This window comes from Delphinapterus leucas, chromosome 13 (genome assembly GCF_059928025.1).
Source record: "Delphinapterus leucas isolate spDelLeu-1000000601 "Yukka" chromosome 13, BTC_Dleu_Yukka2, whole genome shotgun sequence".
Classification (NCBI taxonomy): domain Eukaryota; kingdom Metazoa; phylum Chordata; class Mammalia; order Artiodactyla; family Monodontidae; genus Delphinapterus; species Delphinapterus leucas.
In genome coordinates, this window is record NC_143141.1 from 41,703,013 (window position 1) to 41,729,604 (window position 26,592).

General features: G+C 34.8%; 1 protein-coding gene across 3 annotated transcripts in view; it reads right to left on the reverse strand.

The window, feature by feature from the left end:
• The window catches only part of EHBP1 (EH domain binding protein 1), a 460,296-nt gene that overhangs the window by 76,984 nt on the left and 356,720 nt on the right, over positions 1 to 26,592 (reverse strand). For all 3 annotated transcript variants that reach the window (XM_089922339.1, XM_089922338.1, XM_022597318.3), the window contains 2 exons: positions 19,442 to 20,344; positions 12,955 to 13,098 (listed from right to left, as the gene is read on the reverse strand). In XM_089922339.1, coding sequence (XP_089778465.1) covers positions 12,955 to 13,098; positions 19,442 to 20,344 — 1,047 coding nt within the window. The remainder of the gene's footprint in view (positions 1 to 12,954; positions 13,099 to 19,441; positions 20,345 to 26,592) is intronic.

The following is a 26,592-nucleotide window of genomic DNA, read 5'->3' on the forward strand; positions in this document are numbered from 1 at the left end:
TACACATATAAGCAATCAGTCAAGTATGGAAATACTTTTATCTACTTTGTGATGAAAAGGAAAGCAGCATTTCAATTTCACTCTCATTAAGGCATTGCAATGTTCTTTTATAATATCGAAGCAGTACGTCAACAACCTCAGAGGCAGGAAAGGGTAATGGTTAAAAAAATTTTAAATCAAAATAGCTGCAAACATTTTAAACAGAGAAAATACACTTGCTAAGCATTTCATAAAATAAAGTAAGATATTAAGAAATTAATTAGAGTTTTCTTTTCTATAGTTAATTTTTTAAATGCAGTTTAACCCCCTTTGGGGAAGGGAACTATTTCAAAGGGTTCATTTTTGCACCCACCCCTGTCAAAGAAGGTCAGAAACACTCAAGTATAAAGTCACTGCACTGCTGTGACACAAATAGTTTCTGCGGCTAAAATCAAACAAAGACCAATTAAACTAATCATAACGTTCCAGTGAACACAAGGAAGCTCACCTGGTATTTCTGGACTTCTTTCGTGAATTTTCAAAACTACTCAGTTCTTGGTATTATAATTACCTTGACCAAAATACTGTGAAATTACTGCTCTGATCTACTAATGGCTGCAAAAATCAAGTCGTTGTGGTTTCATGCCAAGGGGCCATAGCAAGGTGGCGCAATGATTTCTGACACAGAAGACAACTTCTAAAAACTCAAAAGGGAAAATTAACGGGATGTGGTTTACATTGCCAAAGACTGTTCATTAATTACCAATTTAATCACTGCTGGAGGCATGACATTACAAAAATCTGGCTGAAAGTTCTAATAGATTATGAAGACCACCTAAGAAGAGTGACCAAGAAATGTACAAAACAATTAATACTGTTTCACTGCTATCAAAGACACTCAGATTATTTTACATCAAGTGAAGCAAAGGAATTAGGAGCTTCACAGTGCCACCACTAGGAACCTTAAATACAATAGCACACAATTAGTAATGCACATGTGACTTTTCGTTCAAAGCATATATCCTTGGGAAAGCCAGAACATGATAAGGAGAACAAAAGAAACATTAAAAAATGAAATGCATAAAGATTTAAACTCTACCCTTGTGCATACTGAGCAATAACAGAATAGGCAATACAAAATACAGCTCTTAGTAATGGTGATATCATCCTGGGATGTTCAACACTGCACTGAACAGCCATATGGAAAATGTCTATGGCCATTAATAGTCGCATAAAAGGAGTGTTCCTGATGCTAAAATACCTAGCCCTAGATTCATCTATTCATGGCAATCTCAAATAAATAAGACTTTTGAGACTAGGGGTTTGTGGCCACATAATAGAAAAGATGCTTGAGTTTTTTCCCCCAACAATGCTAGTGTTTTGTGTGACTTTGAAGATATGCGAGCAATCTAACAATATGTTTTCTAAGAAGTCTAGTAGCCATTGTTAGGATAGTAGGCTTCAAATCAACTTAAATTTAGACATAATAGATAAACTATTATTTAAATCATAATGAATAAAAACCACCGCTATGTACAGAGGCATTTATGTCGAATACAGAAGTACATTGGCATTCTTCTCCTATAAAATGCAACTATAAAAAAGATTAAGCTATATATTTAAAGTGTCTTACTGGTCTGAAACGGATTATGTACATTAAATCTTCTATCAATTGTGTTGGTGTAAGAAATAAGGAATATATTTTCATCTCTGTGCCCTGGGTATAGACATTCCAGTTCATACAGAGAATAAAAATCTGTAAATAAGACAAATTCTTACTCTCTATGTTATTAGAGGTTTTAGATTTCTTTTTATAATAACTGATGTTCTTTTAAAATTACAAGTGCAAAGTTACCTACTTCTTCCTAGTAGTAGAACTAATAATATATGTAATCAGGAAAAATAAAAATTTTAGCTTGACCTTAACTTTTAAAGCTTGATTCCTAGAGGCTAGCCATTTAAATGTAACACAGCCGATCTTCATAAACATATAAGCATAATCTTACATACATTTTTACGATGAGACATACTTGGGACACATATATATATGAAAACTATGGGAAAAGTTTCTTTCAGAGATAGATGATACGATGATATTTAGTGTTTTTTACCAGTTGGATGGTAACTGCTTCTTTGATTATCTGGAAAAGATCTAGTGATCTTATCTAAATCTGCTACAATTATCAGCACAAGGGACTAGTCCCATTTAAATCAATATTTTCCAATTAACATCAAAAGTACAAGGTTGATGTCCCACCCCTTCATATCAACAAAATACCTGTTAAAGGTTTAATTCGCAAAAGAGCGGCTTGCATTCTTACCAAATAAGCCCTTTGGATTCACTGCTAATGACCAGTAAAAAAAAAAAAAAGTCACTGTATCTTTTTTTGATTACTGATCTTTGTAGTTAGCTAAGGACTGACCAAACTGAAATTCCTTTCCCATATACACAGTTTTCTTTAGAGGATTCAAATATTACTGCAAACCTTTAAAGACAGATATTACAAACCTTTCAGGACTTGCTGCTAACTTGCAGTTTGATCCTGCTAAGTAAGGGTGGACTCCTATGCCAATTAATTGTAATGGGTCACTCACTATGTTTGCAGATTAAATATCAGACAAAAACTTCAAGTCTGGATTATAATAATGTTGTGATTTTTTGGCTGATTTTTCTTTTAAAAAATATTCCAGGGCTTCCCTGGTGGCACAGTGGTTGAGAGTCCGCCTGCCGATGCAGGGGACACGGGTTCGTGCCCTGGTCCGGGAAGATCCCACATGCCGCGGAGCGGCTGGGCCCGTGAGCGTCCGGAGCCTGTGCTCCGCAACGGGAGAGGCCACAACAGTGAGAGGCCCGCGTACCGCCAAAAAAAACAAAAACAAAACAAAACAAAACAAAATTCCTGGTATCTAACAACTATATGCAAACCATATTCTTATGTTACATAATTTATGATTGAAAAAATGAAAAACATATTTATAAATTCACTGTTAAGTGATTAAACTAGATTGAAGACTCATTCCCAATTCTCTTTTTAGACTTTCTATTTATAAAATAGATTTCATTCTTTCTTAAAAACGAAAAGGTATAATTAAACCTATATAGCATCCTTCTTCTGATAGGTTCAAAGTGCTTCATATCCTAATAGCAATTCCAAGGAGTGTGGGTAGCAGGATTGTCACCCCTTATTCTTAGAGTGTACTGATCCTAAACTTTAGTATATCAAATGCAAACATGTCTTTCAGCTATTTATTATAATTACATGAGTATAACTAAATGTCATGGTGGATTTATTAAATGTATTTTTTTAAAAAAGCAACTATATTCTAATGTAAAGTAATAAGCAAAAGAGTCTGAAATAGACTAGCTTCTTAAATTCTATTTATGCATTTCTTGGGGAAAAAGTGTGAGAACTGAGTAATAAAGAAAGCGAGAGAGAGGCATGGACATATATACACTACCAAACGTAAGGGAGATAGCTAGTGGGAAGCAGCCGCATAGCACAGGGAGATCAGCTAGGTGCTTTGTGACTGCCTGGAGGGGTGGGATGGGGAGGGTGGGAGGGAGGGAGACGTGGGAGAGAAGAGATATGGGAACATATATATATGTATAACTGATTCACTTTGTTATAAAGCAGAAACCAGCACACCATTGTAAAGCAATTATACCCCAATAAAGATATTAAAAAAAAGGAAATATTTTCTTGAAAAAAGTTATTACATTTTTCTCAGAGTTTAAGTTTAAATATATTATACAGTCAAGGAAGCTCCTTTGGCTATATAATGGCTAGACTGTTGAACCTGTCAAACCCCTGAGTTGTACTTTGAAAAAAGTTATTTTAAGTATACGTGAAAAATAATGAACAAAACAAACATCACACCTAAAATTTATATTAGTAAAATGTAACATGAAAACCTCAAAAGGAATAGGAAGCAAAGAAATAGAAATCACAGAGCTCAGAGCAATGATATCTGTCTCCTATAGAAAACTAATTTCAGAAAACACCTGAAACAAGTTAAACAAATGTTTAAAGGCACAGAGATACAAATGAATAATGTAAACTACTTTCCCTAAAAAAGATCTAAATTCATTATGTACTTGCAGCAAATTCTCATTAAAACACGCAATGGTAATCTTGACAAAAATTAAGAAAAATTATAAGGTTTACAGTATCTGTGTTTGTAAGTTCCCTTTTAAGAGAAATTACAGCTCAAATATTTCCCGAAGATAACTTAAGTAGAGTCTGTACATGAGGATCCACAAGATAATATTACCAAGAGTTGTCTTCAGTGTCTTAGAAATTGTTTCCTAGCCTTCCAGCCTAAAGCTATACTAATTTATATGAGGGAATGTTTGCTTAGAGTGATGTGATTCAAGGCAGAGCTGGGAGCTGAACTCTAATGAGAGATCCCAGAGTATGGGAAGAGTAGGTATGTGTAAGAATTTGGTGTGTACACACGATAACAAAGCAAGGTATCAAAATGTAGGATACAAGAATAGGAAGAAAAGGATGATACAGGGAACCTCGAGCCCCCAAGTGGCAAATGTCATCTCTGTAACTGATCTGAGAAAGGGGAACCCTTTAATTTTCTCTGACCAATGATAATCAGTTCTGCTCTAAAGACCTTCAGAGTCAGTTTTTTCCCGTTTACCAAGAAACTCCTTATAGCAACCCCAATTTTTCATATTTAAGCTCATGTTTTTCTTAGTTGACACTCAGAAGATATGAAAAATAGACTGTCACTATTCCCTCCCTTCACTTATTCATTGAACAAACATTTACTTAATATTAATACTTGGTGCTGGGGATACAAGGTTCTTGTACTTTGAATAGCTCACAGTTGAGGGAGAGAGAGATGTATAATTAGATAATTATATGGGAAGTGTGGCAGTAGTAATATGTACAATATATTAGAAAAAGATACAGGAAGGAGAATTAACTTTGCTGCTAGGAGCCATGACAGAGGTACTCACAGAAGAAGTTATTTTCCTAACAAGGGAAGACAGGCATTTCAGGGAGAACAGCAAATGCTTGATACAGGAACGAAAGAGTATGCCACATTCTAAGCAACTTAGTTGAGTTAGACTGTAGAGTGAAAAATGGGAGAGAGGTGAGAAATGAGGCTAGAAAGGGAAGGGGCACGATTTGCAAGAACTTTTTATATGAGGCCATTTTGAGTCGTTTGGAACTTATTCTCTTGGGTAAGCGGGAGTTACCAGAAAGAATCTGAACCTTCATATACTCAAATTACTACTTAAACTATTTCACAGTTCTCTCTTTATATTTCATAAGCCTGTCTTTCCTTAAAAGTAGACCTTTGCTTTCAATCCTTTAACACTTCTCTGAATCCTCTGTAAGTTCCCTCTCTCAGCCCAGAACTACATACAAACTAGATACCTCAAAAGCGGTTAACATGTACAGAGTAGACGGACATTGTCCCATGCAATTATACTTCTATTTAAGAACTCTAACATCAATTATTAAAATAGCTCTACTCATTCTTCCTGGTATTCATCAGAAGGTCCTAGATTAGCTGTATAGAAACGAAGTTTAGAAGGATAAGAGATAGAAATTGCTGAAGAAGTCCTATATCAGCAGTCTCCTAAGAGTAACTAAGCTCTTCGGTAAACTCTTGAAGATTTAAGGTCAGTGACTCATTTATTCAAGACCTGGGGTCACTCCTGGGTACCAACTTTTTTTTTTTTTCTCACTCTTGGGAACTCTCAGTTAAACTAAGAACACAAAAAGCCGTGGGTACCTGCGGGTGTATATATATCTCTCCCTGCCAGCAACTAGACTCTTAGTACCAATGCATACATTATAAACTCAAGATAATTTATAATGAATTTAAAAATAAGGGCATGGTAAATTAAGGCTCAAATTAAAGAGCATAAGGAAGTGAAAATAGTAGCAGCAGTTCACTAAATTAGATGCCAGATTTTTTTTTTTTCTTAGTTAAACCTGCTTTTTATTTACCAGAAGTCTTTTGATCTCTCCAGAGTGAAAGGGATGCTGACATTGAAGTGGGGATGGCATTAGTCATGGTTCCCTTACCCACTTCACCGTGGACACCAATTAATTTGAATGTCACACAGGAGAAAAAAATTTTCTTTGCCTCCATATCACAAATGGAAAAACAGATTTAGAGAGATTAAATAATTTCTACTTTTAGTATCACTTAACTCATATTCAGTTGCTCCAGAAATGAAATTTGGTATTTTCCCTTTTAATTTTGTCAGCCAAGTTGGCCATACTACTTTTCCAAAATATGGACAGTACTACTAAATAACTCAAACCTGTATGTACAAGAGCTACCAGAAATGATAAAGAAAATGATCAAATTAAGAAAACTACCATATCATTGGAAAAGCTATCAACCTGATTATAAACTTGCATACTAAACTGAAAATCTGAAAAGCAATGGCAAGGTCTAACTTCTTTTGTGAAACGGGAGTTACCTGATATTTTACATTTTCTTTCTTAAGTCATTTCAATATTAGCTATAAGGCCCACAGAGTAACAAATGTCAAAACTAGAGCAACAGTCCCAGGATGTACTATTTAGGTCATGGAACTGATGTTCTTCCCAACACATCTATATACGGCTTGACTTATCTGAAAAATGAGCAACAGTAGAATGCGCAAGAGAGTTTTTAAAGTGAGCTTAAACTATAACTGAAAAGAGGCTACAACAATATCTTCCATGCCACACGTTCTTCTTACAATGTGGTGGGGTCTATGTCTCTGCTACTTAAACCTGGGTGTGGCTTTGTGTCTCCTCAGGTCAACAGTCTGGCAAAGGTGACTTTTAAAGCTAGATCATAAGAATGCATAAGAGAGCTCACTTTATTCTCTTGAGACACTCGCTGTTAGACCCAGCCACCATGCTGTGAGGAAGCCCAAACTAGCCCAAGTAGAGAAACCATATGGAGAGGCCACATGTAGGTGTTCCAACTGACAGCATAGCTCCTAGAAGAAAACCAGCCCCTGACAACATGCAACAGAAATAAAACATTCCCCCATTGTCCTATCCTAAGGCCTAATTTATAGAATCTGTAAGCAAAATAAAATGGTTATTTTATGCCAATAGGTTTTCAGTGTTTTATAATGTAGCAAAAGATAACCTGAAAGAGGAAGGGTAGGGAAAATATCTTTGGGACTGTTTGAAGCATAGTTTCATAAGCAGTAGGGTACAACTTTGCATAAGTGGGAAACAAATGCAATATAGTAAGCAAATGTCTTCTCAATGTGAACAGAATTGATAGTACTGAATTCGCCATTTATTCCACACCTAAGCACAAACAAATATCATCAACTGTAAAAGTGAACAGTTCTTTCTACATCTCTTCTTAACACACACACACACACACCCTTAGAGATACTGAAACACAACATTAGTTTAAATGAAACAGCTTTATGGTCAAGTACATTTGGGTATGCTAAGAAAACAATCTATTAAAAACATCCTTTTTGGATACCAAAAATTTCCCTAGTTTAAAATATTTATCTAAACACGACATATTTTTAAAAGAGAGAATAAAGGGAAAAAACTCTGTAAGCCATTTGTTATATTACCCTTAGGGATAAATTTTTTTTTTTTGCGGTATGTGTGCCTCTCACTGTTGTGGCCTCTCCCGTTGTGGAGCACAGGCTCTGGATGCGCAGGCTCAGTGGCCATGGCTCACGGGCCCAGCCGCTCCGTGGCATGTGGGATCTTCCCGGACCTGGGCACAAACCCGTGTCCCCTGCATTGGCAGGTGGACTCTCAACCACTGCGCCACCAGGGAAGCCCGAGATAAATATTATTAATATTTTGATTATTTTCCTTCCTGAACTTTTCAATGCAGATATAAAAACACAGTCTTTCAAAATGGAGTTCATATGCCATATGCTATTTTATATCTTTCTTTTTGTACAAAATGACACTGTGAACATTTCCCTATGTCCTTTCAATATTTTTTCAAAACATTATTGAATAATTTTCAATAGCTACATAACAAGTATATATATTTGTTGTAATTTATTTGATCATTCTCCTAGTCTGAGCGACTGCCATTCCGTAACTTTTGCTATTATAAATAACTATGTAATGAAAACCTGCATATTGATCTTTGTTAGTGGAATTATTGGATAAAATGGAATGAGCATTTCTTAATGAAGTTTACTTGCTTTCCAGAAAGATGTGGCAAGTAACATGCTACCAGCAGTATTATCCAACTCGATGAAACATCACTAACATCATGTTTCTTAAAATCCAAGTTATATATTTTACAGATACAGTAAGATGTCACAGACATAGAATATGCGATGTTTTAGTAGTTAACTTATGATACTGAATTCACACTAATGTAATTTAGCTAAAAGTTTAAGTTTTATTTGGGAAATTAGAAGTGCAAGCAAAATTACTGGTGCCTTAAAAAGAAGAGATGACCAGTAAAATATCTGTTGACAGTTTAAAGTAATAAAAGAATAAATTGAATGAAAAAACAAACAGCCTTAAAAATCAGGATACTTGAATTCTAAGCCTAGTTTGCCACTGTTTGCAACCCTAGGTAAATTTAAACACCCTTTCCTAACTCGTTTTCTTAACCTCTACAATGGATACAACAGTAATATCTATTCCTACTTCACAAGGATTTCAGAAAAATAAACAAGAAGGAAATAAAACAATGCTTTAAAAACATACTCTCTGAAGTCAAATTGTCTAGGTTCAATTCTTTGCTCTGTTACTTATAGGCTGTGTGACCATGGGCAACTCATTAATTTGTATGTCAGTTTTCTCAACTATAAAACAGAGATTATACTTAACTCATATAATTGTTGTGGAGATTAAACAAGAAAATCCACAAGAAAGCACTTTGAATCCTGCTTGATACGTGGTAAGTGCTCATAAACATTAGATGACAATTATTAATATATGTAAAATTTACACATAGGTAAAATAATGGCTTTTTAAGATCTACTTGGCAGACAGATCATTTAAATCTCAGGTGTTCTAAATTTAAAATCAACACACTTGAAAAATATAGAGCTATAAATTTTCCATAATTTTTAGAGCCTGAAAGAGCCAAAATTTATCACAAATAAAATATAATATCAACAAAATAACTTTCTTTTTAAAGAGAATATTCTTTTTGTGGCTATTTACTTAACTGGATCCTTCTCTCCCATCAAGTCTTAGTTCAAATGTCCCCTCCTCAAGTCACTCCTACCTACTCAAATTATCCTCTACTATATCATGTAGTTTTCACACTCTGTAGTTAACTTATTTATTCATTATTACCAGTCTCTTCCCACCAAAACGTAAATTCCATGAGAGAAGAGGCTTTGTTGGGGATCTTAGTTCCCTCACCAGCGTTCGAACCTGCACCCCCTGCAGTGGAAGCGTGCAGTCTTAACCACTGGACCACTAGGGAAGTCCCCGAAGCTTAGTCTTTTCTATCTCTACAAAAATACTAATTTCTGACACTCAATAAATATCTGACTGAACCAACAAATTGATGATATAATAGATGGTTAGGCACTGAAAGAGTTGGAATAAAGACTACAAAATTTCTTCCTCAGAAAAAATGGCCATCTAGATTAGCATTTCTCAAAGATTTTTATCATGACCCACAATTAAAAATACATCTTATATCAAGATCCAGTAAGCACACATACCCACGTAACTAAAACAAGTCTCACACAAAAGTACTATGATGTGTGATAAATTCTGATATTTTCGATTTCATTTAAATATTCTATTCCTTTTCACTGAAAATAAAATTATTGTGGCCCACTACACTGATTTTATATCACATTACTGTGTAAAGACTTGAAGTCTGTATATTGTACAGCACAGGAAATATAGCCAATATTTCACAATAATTTTAAATGGAGTACAGTCTATAAAATACTGAATTACTACGTTGTACACCTGAAATTAATATAATATTGTAAATCAACTATACTTCACTTAAAGAAAAACAAAATAATAATAAATAAATAAAAAAAAGACAAAGTTTGAAAAACAGTGGTCAAGTTCAGAGGTTATTCGCTGAAAGGCATTAAAAAAAGTATGCGTGGGAAGGAAGAAATAAAACTGCCTTTGTTCATAGATGTCATGATTATCTTATGTAGGAAATCTGAAAGAATTGAAGGAAAAAAAAAAAAGGCAAACCTCTCCTGGAACTAATAAGCAATTATAGCAAGGTTGTAAGATACAAGGTTAATATGCAAAAGTCAATTGCTTTCCTATATACCAGAAATGAACAAGTGGAATTTGAAATTAAAAACATAATCCTACTTATATTTGCACCCCCAAAATGAATGTCTGTGACATAGTACAAAAGCAACACAATGGAGCAAAGATCATCTTTTCAACAAATGGTGCTGGAACAACCAGACATGCACATGCAAAAAAATAAATCTAGACACAGACCTTACACCTTTCACAAAATTTAACTCAAAATGGATCACAGACCTAAATGTAAAACACAATACTGTAAAACTCCTAGAAGATAACACAGGAGAAAACCTAAATGACCTTGAGTATGGTGATTCCTTTTTAGATATAACGCCAAAGGCATGACCCATGAAAGAACTAATGGTTAAACTGGATTTCATTAAAATTTAAAACTTCTGCTCTGTGCTTCCCTGGTGGTGTAATGGTTAAGAATCCGCCTGCCAATGCAGGGGACAGGGGTTTGAGCCCTGGTCGGGGAAGATCCCACATGTCACAGAGCAGCTAAGCCCGTGCGCCACAACTACTGAGCCTGCGCTCTAGAGCCCACGAGTCAGAACTACTGAGCCCACGCACCTAGAGCCCGTGCTCCACAACAAGAGAAGCCACTGCAATGAGAAGCCCACGCACTGCAACAAAGAGTAGCTTCTGCTCGCCGCAACTAGAGAAAGCCTGCGCACGGCAATGAAGACCCAATGCAGCCAAAAATTTTTAAAAATGAATTAATTAATTTAAAAAAAACTGCAAAAAAAAAAAAAAACCTTCTGCTCTGTGAAAGACAATGTAGAGAGACTAAGAAGACAAGCCACAGTCAGGGAGAAAATATTTGCAAAGATACAACTGATAAAAGACTGGTATCCAAAAGAAACAAAGAACTCTTTAAACTCAACAGTAAGAAAACAACCCGATTAAAAAATGGGCCAATGATCTTAAGAGACACCTCTCCAAAGAAGATATACAGATGGCATATAAGTATATATAAAGATGTTCCACATCATATATTATCAGCAAAATGCAAATTAAAACAATGAGACACCACTACACACCTATTAGAATGGCTAAAATCCAGAACACTGACAACACTCAATGCTGGCGAGAATGTAAAACACAAGAATTCTCATTCATTGCTGGTGGGAATGAAAAATGGTACACCTACTTTGGAAGACAGTTTGGTGATTTCTTACAAAAGTAGACATACTCTTACCATAAGGTCCAGCAAACGTCCTTGTATTTACCCAAAGGAGCTGAAAACTTAAGTCCACATAAAAACCTTCATGTAGATGACTATAGCAGCTTTATTCATGATTGCCAAAACTTGGAAGCAACCAAGATGCATTTCAGTAGGTGAATGGATAAACTGTGGTACCTCCAGACAATGGAATATTATTCAGCATTAAAAAGAAATGAGCTATCAAATCATGAAAAGACATGGAGGAACCTTAAATGCATATTACTAAGTGAAAAGAAGCCGTATCAGAAAAGGCAACATACTACGGTTCCAAATATATGACATTCTGGAAAAGGTAAAATTATGAAGACAATAAAATTATCAGGTTCCCAGAGGTTGGGGATGAAGGGAGAGATAAATGGGTAAAACACAAAGAATTCCTAGGGCAGTGAAAATACTCTGTATGATATTATAAAGATGGATATGTGTCATTATACATTTGTCTAAACTCATAGAATGTACACCAAGAGTGAACCATAATGTAAACTACAGACTTTGGGTAATAATGATGTGTCAGTATAGGTTCACAGTTTTAACAAATGTACCGCCCTGGCAGGGCATGTTATTAAGGAGGGAGGCTATGCATGTGTGGGTTGAGAGGGTATATGAGAAATCTCTGTACCTTCCCCTCAATTCTCCTGTCAACTTAAAACTGCTCTAAAAAAATAAAATCTTAATTAAAAAAAAAAAGAACATGCAGTTTTATGTATATGTAAAATTGGGGGTAGGGCAGGGTTGTCATAATTTTCAGATTCATGAAGAGGTTCATGTCCCCCTAAATCTAAATCTATTACTATATGTTCATTATTATCTGTGAGGCACTACACAAAAATATGTATAAAAATATGGCTTAACATAGGGATGGCAGTATATGATAGGAAAGAGGATTGACTCTGGAGTCTGGTAAGTCTTGGGTTCAAATCCTGAATTCATCATTTATCGACTACAACCTTGTACATATTATCTTACCTATCAGCCTCAGTTTTCTTATCTAAAAAGGAGTTTGCATATCTACTTCATGAGGTTAGGTAAAATAAAAATTATGTGAAACATCCATTATAGTGCCTGGAATATACGCTAAGTATTGCGCTGGCCAAAAAGTTCATTTGGGTCTTATGGAAAAACCCGAATGAACTTTTTGGCCAACCCAATATTTCAATAAATTGTAGGCATCATTATTATATTCTAATGTTTCCAACAAAATTAACTTCCATTGACAAAATACAATCCTAAACAAAGTACAACTAAATTACAAAGTGTAAATTAACAAAAAAACAGATTATTCATGTATATGTGGAAATTATATTCCAGGATCTTACTTTTTCTAACAGCTAATACTGCTGTGTAGGAATAATTACAACCTGCTCCTCCAAGTATGGATTTATCAGTTCAACGAAAGTACCAAGTACCCACAGTATACACAGTCTATGGAAAAATAATTTATCAAAAATATAAATAAGTTACTCTTATTTACACCCCCAGGATTACAATGAACAATGTATGTTTTTTTTAACCAATGTTCCTCACATCACTTAGCTGCCTGTTGCAGAGTGGTGTGGCTGCGTTGGTATTCTGCTTATTCCCTGCCTTTAAAGCTGCATCTCTTCTTGCTTGCTCAAGCAGAACTCTTGCTCTTTCTTTGAGTTCTTCTTGTCTGGATAACATTCGATGCTTAAAAACAAAGATACAGAATTAGAAGCCAAAACAAACAAACAAAACCCCCAAAAAACCATGTAATCCATTTTTGTAAACTAATCAATAGCTATACAATTCGTCAAAATAACAGTGGTCAGGAATAAGATTGTAGTTTTATAAGATTACCTATAGAAAATATTAATGTTGACTAGAAACTGTGGAATGAATACATATATCTTGACTAAAAGGAACTATACCTTTACTGGCTAAAACTGGGTTAAATTTAATTACATTTTCATTAGAACATAGTCTCATAAGGTATAAAGTCCATACACATATTATATACATTCTTCAAATTTGCTAATCACAGTATAATCTGGCAAAGACATTTTTTCAAGTTCGTAGTTTTATTTTTATAGTTGTATAGAATTGATAACAAGGTGTCTTCCAAATCTGCATTTTGAAAGATTTTAATTATCTGTGGTAACAACTCTTTAAATTCTTGACAATTTAACGTTTATAGAAAATTCAAAGCTATAGTATTTTATTTAAAGAAAAATAGTACTGTTTTTCTCTATGGCTCACTTTCCTTACAACAATTAAACATTAGAATTAGAACAGTATTTTCTTGGATTAATTTGTAATCTTACAATATATTTTTGGAGAAAAACAGGTAGAACCTCAATGGAAATCAGCTCTTAAACGGTGGCATTAATCCAAAGCACAAATATTCATACTGTGTATAGTTCAAATTCCTTTTCTCTACTAAAGTAGCCAACTTCTGACTTTAGATGGCTATGACTATGACTTTAATACTTAAGTTCTTTTAATTCCTTTTCTTTGCATAGTTTTGGTTCAGTCATAATTATCATTCATGGTCAAGGAAGAGGTAATAAACAGCAACCTATTACTTTATTTGGTAATAATGTGAAACTTAAAAAATTTAGTACATCAAAAAAAAATTTAGTACATCATTTTTGGGTCTCTTTGTGACCTTTATATTTTGATACAGCAAATTTTAAACTTTTTTCTGTAATTTTAGACAAAGATTTTTCTTGAAGTCTACAATTCAGTGATTTTTTTTAGTATATTCACAAGTTTGTGAACCATCAACACTAACTAATTCCAGAACATTTTCATCACCCAAGGTTTTAAGAGGATTAAACAAAAATTCTTAACTTAATAGATACAATTGAAATGTATAAGCGATAATGAAAGATTTTTAGCTCATACTGATAGGACATAATAGAACAGAGTTCATAACTGCATTTGAACTGGTTACAAATCAACGTATTCTCAAAAAACAGACAAAATTAATTAAATGAACGCTGAATTGGCAGTCAAGACTGTTAATCCTTCTTCCACTAATAATAAGCAATGCAACATTGAACAGGTCACTTAAAACCATTACATGATATTTAAGAACTCTGAAGTCAGACAGACCTAGTTCCATTACTTGAGTAACTTGTGAGCAAGCTGCTCAATCTCTTTAAGCCTCAGTTTCCTTATTTATAATATGGGGATAAAAATAGATCAACTCTCATAAAGATATTGTAAAGATTAAGTGAAAGAGAGTAACGTAGTGAGCACCAGATAAATGTTAACTATTAATATATTTTTAAAAATCTCTCAATTTCCTCATTTTTTAAATGAAGGGAGATCATCTTTAAAATCCCACTCACTGGGAAGCAGCCGCATAGCACAGGGAGATCAGCTTGGTGCTTTGTGACCACCTAGAGGGGTGGGGTAGGGAGGGTGGGAGGGAGACGCAAGAGGGAGGAGATATGGGGATATGTGTATATGTATAGCTGATTCACTTTGTTATAAAGCAGAAACTAACACACCATTGTAAAGCAATTATACTCCAATAAAGATGTTAAAAAAAAAATCCCACTCACTGTAAACTTTTCAAATACTTAGAGTAGATCATCTTAAAGTTCCCACTAGCTCTAAATTCTGTGATTATACAGTCCTTTAGGGATTCCAATCAGCTACACAGACAGTGAAAAACTGCTTTGGTCTTAAGAGTACATAAACACAAAATTTTTTTCTGATTAAAATGCAATTCATATTCATCATAGAAATTTTAGAAAATATATAAAAGTAAAAAGAAGAAAAATAAAAGCATGACCCTCCTTGATTTCAAACTATATCACTATTACAAAGCTATAATATATATGCCAGTATGATACTGGCATAAAAACAGACACATAGATCAATGGAACAGAACAGAGAGCCCAGAAACAAACCCATACATATATGGTCAATTAATTTACAACAAAGGAGTAAAAAAATATACAATGGAAAATGGTGTTGGGCAAACTGTATAGCCACATGCATTGTAATATTATCTACCTACAAAAAAGGATTAAATCTTGCCACTTGTGACAACATAGATGGATCCTGAGGGCATTATGCTAAAAGAAATGAGTCAGAGAAAGATACCCTATGATCTCACTTATATGTGGAATCTAAAAAACAACCCGTCCCGCCCCCACAAAAAAAAAATCCCTGAAACCAAGCTCACAGATACAGGGAACAGATTGGTGTTTGCTGGAGGCTGGGGGTGGGCTAAATGAGTAAAGGGGTCAAAATGAGTATGTCATGGGAATATAACATACAACATGGTAAATATAGTTAATAACACTGTATTGCATATTTGAAGGTTGCTAAGAGAGTAGATCTCCAAAGTTCTTATCACAAGGAAAATAAAAACTTTTGCAACTGTGTATGGTAACTGATATTAACTTGGCTTATTGTGGTGAACATTTTACAATAGATACAAATATTGAATCATTATGTTGTACACCTGAAAATAATACAATACATGAATTACAACTCAATTTTAAAAAAAGAAATATTTTTTAAAAATTAGCAATCCCGGCACCCAGGGATAATCATTGTAGAATCATGCTTTTTTCCACTTAATAGTCTAAATATTATGAGCATTTTCTCATATCCTTAAATATTTCTTTGAAAACATGATTTTAAACTGTCTACCTAGCATTCTATTAATATGAACATGTCATACTTTAACTTGTCTTATATTATTGGATATTTAGGCTGTTTATAATTTTTTACTATCATAAACAATGCTTTTGTGAACATCTTTATATGTAAATTATTGTATACAGTTCTTATTATCTCCTTAGGAAAAAGTCCTGGAGAATCTAATGGGGTAAACACTGTTAAGGGACTTAATGTAATTGTTGATTATTTTACATCTGGGCTATAATTATTTTTAGTGCTGTTATGGCCAAAACCAAAGAGATATTGTGAGCATAAAGTTCAGGGGCACAGACTTTGAAGTCAGACAAGGCTGGTTTTGAATTCAAACTTTTAACATTTATTATATGACCTTAAGGCAACTCTGTAGATCTTGGTTCTCCCATATATGTATAACAGGCACCAACCACTCACCTCATGGGTTGTAAAGTCTGAGATATGTGTAAGATATATAATGGTCATCACATGTATCAGCCACTCAAATGGGCAACATTCTGACTTGTTAAGCCTATACAGTCACATTAAATTATCAAATTTCCTCTAATCAGAGGCTATTAATTATTAGACTCACTATTATTTTATGAGTTTCTAAGAAAGAACACTGTCAGTTAAACTCTAACATATTATTATAAGTAACATCTTGATTTCAGAAAAGTTAAAATGTAAAAAATGTATGTCTTAGAATCAATAAAATACAGTATACAAAAGAAAAACAAAATTTAGCTACAATATAAAACTTATCAAGTATTAACACCTATACTACAATTTTCGGTACCAGGCAATGAACACTTCTGCCAAAAATTTTAAAAAATTTACCCTAAGCAAAATTCTAACCAGTAAACCAATTGCCAACAAATAAACATATATGGAGTTGTAAATAGATGCTCCTTCTATCATCCTGTGGATTTACTGTACATCACTTAAATCACCTGAACAGAATCACAGCACGACAGAGTTTTAGAGTTTAAAGGGCTCTCAGAGATTATTTCATTTAACATACTTAGAAAATAAGATTTAAAGAATTTAAATGGCTAGTTAACATGTCACACTGGTAATTACTGGAGCCAAGATGAGAGCCAAGATAAGAATCCCGGTTTACTGAGTCATAATTCAGAGCATTTTTAAACACTAATCAATTTCCAGATTTAACTAAACATTTTTACCTTAAAAATCTGGTTTACGAGAAAAATCTGTATTGATATTCAAATTTAGGCTCACCAAATTCTGCAAATGTCAGTCACTATATGTTTAATGATTATCTACTCTGTAGGGACACTATGATACTCTGAAAGTTTAGGTACTTAGAACATTTGATTTGAGATTTCTGATTAGGAGAACAGGGGCTTGCTTTGTTAGCTATTATATTTCTTTGATTCTAAGATGCACATTTTAATACCTCTGAAAACAAAATTGATGACATTTTATATCTCTGTCATATAGGTGGTAGTTAAGACATAGTCATCAGTACCTACACATGCATGTGCTTGATAATTCTGGTGGCAAGACTATAATTCCTTGATGTTTCATTTAACAACCCCTTGAGTACTATTTGAGAATGCAACAGAACTCCAGGTTATTGTCTGAAAATCTTTTGTTAGGACCTACCAGAAAGGTTAAGAAAGTGCTATTGGGACTTCCCTGGTGGCGCAATGGTTAAGAATCCGCCTGTCAATGCCAGGGACACGGGTTCAAGCCCTGGTCCAGAAAGATCCCACATGCCGCGGGGCAACTAAGCCATGCACCACAACTACTGAGCCTGTGAGCCACAACTACTGAGCCCACATGCCACAACTACTGAAGCCCATGTGCCTAGAGCCCATGCTCTGCAACGAGAAGCCACTGCAATGAGAAGCCCACGCATCACAATGAAGAGTAGCCCCCACTCACCGCAACTAGAGAAAGCCTGCATGCAGCACCAAAAACCCAACACAGCCAAAAATAATTTTAAAAAAAATTAAAAGAAAGTGCCATTATCAGTGAGTATTACTGAGAAGAAAATCTGAGAGACAACTGTGAAGAAATGCTGTAATTCAGAGGTTCTCAACCTTTCTGGTCTCAGAATCCCTTTATATGCTTAAAAATTGAGGATCCCCAAAAGCTTTAGCTTATGTGGGCTACATCTATAGATATTTGTCATTTTGGAAATTAAATGGAAAAAATTTTTTTAATATTTACTTATTCATTCCTTTAAAATAGCTATAATAAACCCATTAGATGTTAACATATTCTAATAAAAATAACTACACTAAAAAACAAAACTGAGAAGAACAGCACTATTTTACATTTTTTGCAAATCAATCTTTAATATCTGCCTTAATTGAGGGCAGCTATATACTCATATCTACTTCTGTATTCAGTCTCTTGAGATATCACAAACCATGTAGCCTCCAGAAAACACCATTGTACACTTGTGACAGAATGAAAGTGCAAAAGGTAAATAAAGTTCTAGTATTGTTATGAAAATAGTTTCAACTTTGGGGACTCTCGGAAAGAGTCCTGGAGAGCCTGAGAGGTCCCCAGATCATACTTTGAGAACCACTGTTGTAACATCAGGCTTTTGATGGCATAGAGGACAATATTATGTGGAAAAACAGGAACACCGACAACTCTATATCACAAAGTGATTCATAAGAGTTAGAGTCTAAACTCTAATTCTAAATTGATTATACCTTAACCAATTTATTTTGCTAAAAAATTCCTTTTTATGTATACATAAGAGCATTATATGATTAAAAAATCCATGCCTAAATAAGACTAAAAGAACTCTTTCACTAGGTATAAAATAAAAATTCTATGTGATAAGAAAACCATGTATCATAATTTATTGGCAGTGTTTTTCTTTCTTTGTTGTACATAAAATAATGGTATATCTTATCACTGATGGCACCATAGATTCAATTAAATCCATGCCATATTCCCCACATGGGGAGAAATTTCGATGTTACTGGGATTTTTAACCACAAATAATGATGGGACTAAAATTACCAATTGCAATGCAACTAAAATATTTGAAGAAAATGCTGTAAATGGGAAATATTTTAATTTGGCATTATACATTTCCAGAATGATATGCTTACAAAATGGAATACTGAAATAGCTTTGACTTATTCTGTAAAATATTTTTATAGGTTAATAACATTTTGATTTGAAAAGTTGACATTCTTTATTCTTCAATCTTGAAATTGGGATTTATTCATAGGCTTAAAATATTATAAACTTTAAATGAAGAGCAGGTATATTTCAGGTTTTTCTAAAATGGGAAATTATACTTCACCTTTAATCATTTGTAAAGTAGTCTATGAATACAAAAAGAAACAACAAAAAAGAATAACTATTTACTACATATATGTATTCATCATTCTAACTCACTTACCTGGACTGTTTTTGCAGAATGATTTGCATGATTTAAGATGGTTCTATCAGCATCTGAATCAGACTCTGTCTGCCTCAGGGAATTACGTTTTTTCTTGGCAAGGTCTGCATCTCTATTGTACGAATATCCAAGTTTAGAAGTGGGAGATAAACTTGTTTTTTTCACAGGTGATTCAGGATCTGATCTGCATTCTAAGGGTCTGGAATTCTCTAATTTTTCTTGCTCCAAGTTACTACTGATGTCTATATCCTGAAGCTTTTGCTCATCGGTCTCCTCACAAATAAAGGGTGGAGACACATCCTTCTTCTTATCACTATTGTATAAGTCACTTAATTCTAAAGTCTCTGTTTTCAATAGTCTCTTCTTGCCTAACAAAACTTGTGCATGGTTTGAATCTGTACTGTAACATATTCCAGGGTCATCGGATCCTGAAGTCCTTCCAGAGCTCTGCTGGGACTTTTGGGGTTCTGTGTCACTTTTAGTCCTGCGACAGTAAGGGGAGGCTGTGCTTGGACTGAGATGATCATCAGGAGTCTGGTGTTCACTTTCTGACTCTCCAACCCCACTATCATTTACAAATACAGAGTCATCCTGGGATAAGAAGTCTACCCCTCCGCTGGTAGGCTGCTGCAGTTGAGGCTCCCGTTTCAGATCACTAAGCTCTGCATAGAATTTTTCCTGATCAACAGAACTATTTGTATCTGTTTCATAGTTTCCAACTTTATATGTGCTTTTACTGCTATTTTCTTCTATTTGAACAACATTTAACTCTTGCCCACTGAAATGTGCCCTAATTTGATAGAGATAGGTCATAACAGTCAGTTTGTCAGGAATTGCTAATAAAACCATATCAGAAGGTTCCAATAACCGGGAAATTCCTATGCTGGCAAATCCATCATATGCCTTCAGAGGAAAGAAAAACAGAAGATATATTGAAGAGTTCCGACAATCCATACATTTTAACTTTTTTAAAGAAACTTAAAACATCATCACATTTTAAAAACAGCAAAATAACAGATGTTAACTAGACTTACTGTGGTGAGCATTTCACAATGTATACAAATATCAAATCATTATGTTGTACACTTGAGACTGAGGTACTGTTATATGGCAATTACACCTCAAAAAAGAGTTAAAAATAAAACACAATTCAGTTACCATTTTAAAAAAACAAGCAAAATTTTACTGGCTTTTTGTTGCTATTGGAGGGTACATTATGTTACTGACATTATGCCACTGACATTATGCCACATGAACAGAGCAACATTCCAAGTTGGAAATTTGTAAAAGTTTGGTAGATCCAAGAGTAAAACATTTTTATTAGTTAATAACAATTGAAATGTTCTTCTCCAATAAAGAAAACAAGCAAAAATGAGAGTTAAAACAAACAAAAAAACTTAGAATAGACTTTTGTGATAAAGAACTAGGATATAAAGAAATAATAATTCATCTGGAGCTTTATTGTTCCTATTAACCCCTCTTTTCAGTGGTCATGTAATTGCAGTGATTTGTGAAGATAAAGTACAGGTAGATATCCCAAAAGAACTAACTCCTAGATTGCCTGGTATAAAATATAAGTAAGTGCTACTTAAGTCTAGAAACATAGAAACATTTTTAAAACACCCAATTAAGATTGATTTTCATAATGAGAAGAGTGACTTCATTTTCACTTCATCCATTTTGGAAAGAAGGAAATGTTTTGAGTAGTACAACCTAGTTTAGAATGTGAGGCTGCATTGTATAACTTTGTTAGCCTTTAAATGACTGTGGCACATCAGGTTTTTCTAGTTTTGAAGAATCAAAGCTGTTTCTCAATTTACAATTAATTATTACTATCCTGAACTAACCCTTGAAAACAGCATTGTGTTGCTAGGAAGCACTAAAAATATGGCTAAACATTTAGATATACTCTTGGAAAAACTAAGGGCCCTCTAGTTATATTCTTGCTTTGGGATATAAAATGTCTCATCTTTGTAACAACCCAGATATAGGATCATAACTCAAAGTTTTTCTAAAAAGAAAGTTTAGGAAATTATGTAACAATTCAGAAGGAATCAGTCTTTTGCATATACATGTTACAGTGCATTTCTACCTTTGAATTTAATTCTTGTATTCTTCCTGTAGTTTAATAAATGTTATGGAATAAGAAAGAAAGTGAAAAATAAATTGTGATATTAAAACCTCTTCAATTTTCACAGCACTATGCTTTATAGTATAGGTACCTCAAAATATTTACTTGAGAGAATGGCTCAGTTGGTGTGCATGTTTGGGCCTGTTTGTTATTTTACATGTTTTAGGAAAATTAAAGTCATTTTCTTCCTCATGAGTCCTGACAACTTGATTGACAGACATCAATTGTAGACCATCAGGAAAAGCACCACAGGCAGTATTCTAAACATTTCCCAATTATCTAAAACACTGACATATTGGTTAAGATCAGATGTCACAGGTAAATACCATTTTTATTCAGCACTTTTTACAGACCTGGGAAAATGATTAGCTTACTTGTGGGGAATCACCTGCTGGTATTTTGTTTCATGTAGCAATTCATTTTATGCACACTAATTGCACTAAAAGAAATTTAAAAACAAACCAGATTTCTTGTAAGTGAGGTCAAGACTTTATAAAGGCATTTTCCCATAGGTTAACCTCTTCTGCGATAGTCAATTACCTACTGTCTTTTTAGCTGCGTGTGGAGAAAAAAGAGGTCTTTAAAAGAAAATAGTCTTATTCATTGCTAGATGTTATTTAATTGGTAAGGAGTCACTGCCAGTTATGTTATGCATCTGCATGGAACTTAAGACACAGGCATTGTTTCTTGTACTGTTTTAAGTCCAATTAAGAGCAGATGGGGTTACCCGGAAGAACTGTGTAAAGCCAGAAATAAGTCTGTAGGTAGCAAATGATACTCAATGTAGATATCAGGTAAGAAGTTGTGGGACTTCCCTGGTAGTCCAGTGGTTAACGCTCCATGCTCCCAATGCAGGGGCCTAGGTTTGGTCTCTGGTCAGGGAACTAGATTCTGCATGCCACAACTAAAGATCCCACGTGCCTCAATTAAGACCCAGAACAGCCAAATAAATAAATAAATGTTAAAAAAAAAAAGAAGTTGCAAAGTGACGAAAAGGAAAGTATAACAACAATTATGTATTGACTTGTGCAATGAATGGGATCATCTAAATTAAAATCCTTTCAAAAAGCTATAATTGGGACTTCCCTGGTGGCGCAGTGGTTAAGAATCCACCTGCCAATGCAGGGGACACGAGTTCGAGCCCTGGTCCGGGAAGATTCCACATGCTGCAGAGTAACTAAGCCCATGCGCCACAACTACTGAGCCTGCACTCTAGAGCCCGTGAGCCACAACTACTGAAGCCCATGTACCACAACTACTGAAGCCCGTGTGCCTAGAGCCCAGGCTCTGCAACAAGAGAAGCCACCACAATAAGTCCATGCACCACAACGAAGAGTAGTCCCTGCTGGCCACAACTAGAGAAGGCCCGCATGCACCAACGAAGACCCAAGGCAGCCAGAAATAAATAAGTAAATTTATTAAAAAAAAGCTAGGGCTCGCCTGGTGGCACAGTGGTTGAGAGTCCATCTGCCGATGCAGGGGACATGGGTTCGTGCCCTGGTCTGGGAAGATCCCACATACCGCGGAGCGGCTGGGCCTGTGAGCCACGGCCGCTGAGCCTGCGCGTCCGGAGCCTGTGCTCCGCAATGGGAGAGGCCACAACAGTGAGAGGTCCACGTACCGCAAAAAAAAAAAAAAAGCTATAATCATCTGCCCTTTAAGATTTAATTGAGAAAAAATTTTAATGAGATATATTTCTCTTTGTAATAATATATAAATCCAAGGTATGTTCATCATTATTAAATTTCTGAAGAAAATAATGTAAAGAAGTATAACTTAAGCCCTAATGAGATTCCTCACACTCTTTAAAAATATATAGCTAGGTGAAATAAAAAATGTTTGCTTTTCAAAATTTTAAACAGTAACTTGAAAGCTTCACTTTATAAAAAATAATAATGGTTTATTTTCTAATGCTCTTGTCTGCATTTAAATTTGCTTATTCAAATGCAAGAAAATGCAGGTAAAGAACTGTCATATCTAAAGATACAGTTGTCTCTTGGTATCCATGGGGGACTAATTCCAACACCCCCTGCAGATATCAAATCTGGGGATGCTCAAGTCCCTTATGTAAAATGGTAGAATACAGCCAGCCCTCTGTATCTGTGGGTTCCACATCCATGGACACAGAGGGCCAACTGTATAACTTAATTGACGAAAAATAAGGCATTTTGCTTTGACAGACACAGGCTCTTCAAAATCATACAAGAAATAATTCAAGAGAATGTCTTATTTTGAAGCATGATTTCTATAAAGAAAATTATACTGATTTTTAAAGATTATCTTTTCTAATAGCATATTTCAATTAAAAAAACTGACTGCTTTTAAATGTTTTTCTCTGGAGCCAGCATCATGCATTTGCAAAGAAACAAGAATTCTTTAATGGAAATATAAATTTTTGGTTTTAGAGAGCAATAAAAGTAAAAACAAAAGTTGATTTAAATTCTCATCTGTTAATTGAACTTTTATCAAGGTTCCCTTTATAGTCTTTTTCTCACTGGTGGTTTTAACTATTTAAAGTAAATTAAAAACTTTAGCCTAGACTAGAGGTTATTAATGACTTTGGCCCATGAATTCTTTTGGCAATGAACCCCTTCTCAGAATAATGTTATGATGTGTATAAAATACATATGATTACTCTTTTGACAAAATTCAGCACACAGTTTTGATAAAAACTCTCCAGAAAGTGCACCTAGAGGGAACCTACCTCAACATAATAAAGGCAATATATGACAAAGCTACACCTAACATCATACTCAATGGTGAAAAGCTGAAAGCATGTCCTCTAAGATCAGGAACAAGACAAGGAGGTCCACTCTTGCCACTTTTATTCAACATAGTTTTGGAAGTCCTAGCTACAGCAATCAGAGAAGAAAAATAAATAAAAGGAATCCAAATTGGAAAAGAAGAAGTTAAACTGTCACTGTTTGCAGATGACATGATACCATACACAGAAGATCCTAAAGATGCTACCAGAAAACTACTAGAGCGCATCAATGAATATGGTAAAGTTGCAGGTTACAAAATTAATACACAGAAATCTGTTGCATTTCTATACACTAACAACAAAAGATCAGAAAGAGAAATTCAAGAAACAATCCCATTTACCATCCCATCAAAAAGAATAAATTACCTAGGAATAAACCTACCTAAGGAGACAAGAGACCTGTACTCTGAAAACTGTAAGACTCTGATGAAAGAAATCGAAGAAGGCACTAACAGATGGAAAGATATACCATGTTCATGGATTGGAAGAATCAATATTGTCAAAATGACTGTACTACCCAAGGCAATCTACAGATTCAATGCAATCCTTAACAAATTACCAATGGCATTTTTCACAGAACTAGAACAAAAAATCTTAAACTTTGTATGGAGACACAAAAGACCCCAAATAGCCAAAGCAATATTGAGAAAGAAAAACGGAGCTGGAGGAGTCAGGCTGACTTCAGACTATACTACAAAGCTACAGTCATCAAAACAGTATGGTACTGGCACAAAAACAGAAATATAGATAAGTGGAACAGGACAGAAAGCCCAGAAATAAACCCACGCACCTATGGTCAATTAATCTACGACAAATGAGGCAAGACTACACAAGGTGGAAAGACAGTCTCTTCAACAAATAGTGCTGGGAAAACTGGACAGCTACATGTAAAAAAATAAGCTCAAAATGGATTAAAGACCTAGATGTGAGACTGGACACTATAAATCTCCTAGAGGAACACATAGGCAGAACACTCTCTAACATAAATTGCATCAATATCTTTTTCGATCTGTCTCCCAGAATAATGGAAATAAAAACAAAAATAAACAAATGGGACCTAATTAAACTCAAAAGCTTTTGCACATCAAAGGAAACCATAACCAAAATGAAAAGACAACCCACAGATTAGGAGAAAATATTTGCAAATGATGTGACCAACAAGTCTCCAAAATTTAAAAACAGCCCATGAGGCTTCATATTATCAAAACAAACAACTGAATCAAAAAATGGGCAGAAGACATAAATAGACATTTCACCAAAGACATACAGATGGCCCAGAGGCACAGGAAAAGATGTTCAACATTGCTAATTATTAGAGAAATGCAAATCAAAACTACAATGAGATATCACCTCACACCAGTCAAAACGGCTATCATCAAAAAATCCACAAATGATAAAATCTGGAGAGGATGTGGAGAGAAGGGAACCCTCCTACACTGCTGGTGGGGATGTAAATTGGTACAGCCACTATGGAGAACAGTATGGAAGTTCCTTAAAAAACTAAAAATAGAGCTACCATATGACCCTGCAATCCCACTCCTGGGCATATATCCAGAGAAAAACATGGTCCGAAAGAATACATGCACCCCAGTGTTCATTGTAGCACTGTTTACAATAGCTGAGACATGGAAGCAACCTTTATCTATTCCATCGACAAAGGAATGGATAAAGAAGATGTGGTATATATATACAATGGAATATTACTGAGCCATTAAAAAGAATGAAATAATGCCATTTGCAGCAACATGGATGGACCTAGAGATTGTCATACTGAGTGAAGTAAGTCAGACAGAGAAAGAGAAATATCATATGATATCCCTTATATGGGAATCTTAAAAGAAATGATACAAATGAACTTATTTACATAACGGAAACAGACTCACAGACTTAGAGAATGAATTTATGGTTACCAGCGGGGAAGGATGAGGGGAAGGGATAGTTAGGGAGTTGGGGAACAACATGTACACACTGCTATATTTAAAATGGATAACCAACAAGGACCTATTGTATAGTACAGGGAACTCTGCTCAATGTTATGTGGCAGCCTGGATGGGAGGGGAGTTTGGGGGAGAATGGATACATGTGTATGTATGTATGGTTGAGCCCCTCTGCTGTGCACCTGAAACTATCACAACATTGTTAATCGGCTATACTCCAATATAAAATAAAAAGTTAAAAAAATACATATGGTGCTTCCCTGGTGGCGCAGTGGTTGAGAGTCCACCTGCCGATGCAGGGGACATGGGTTCGTGCCCT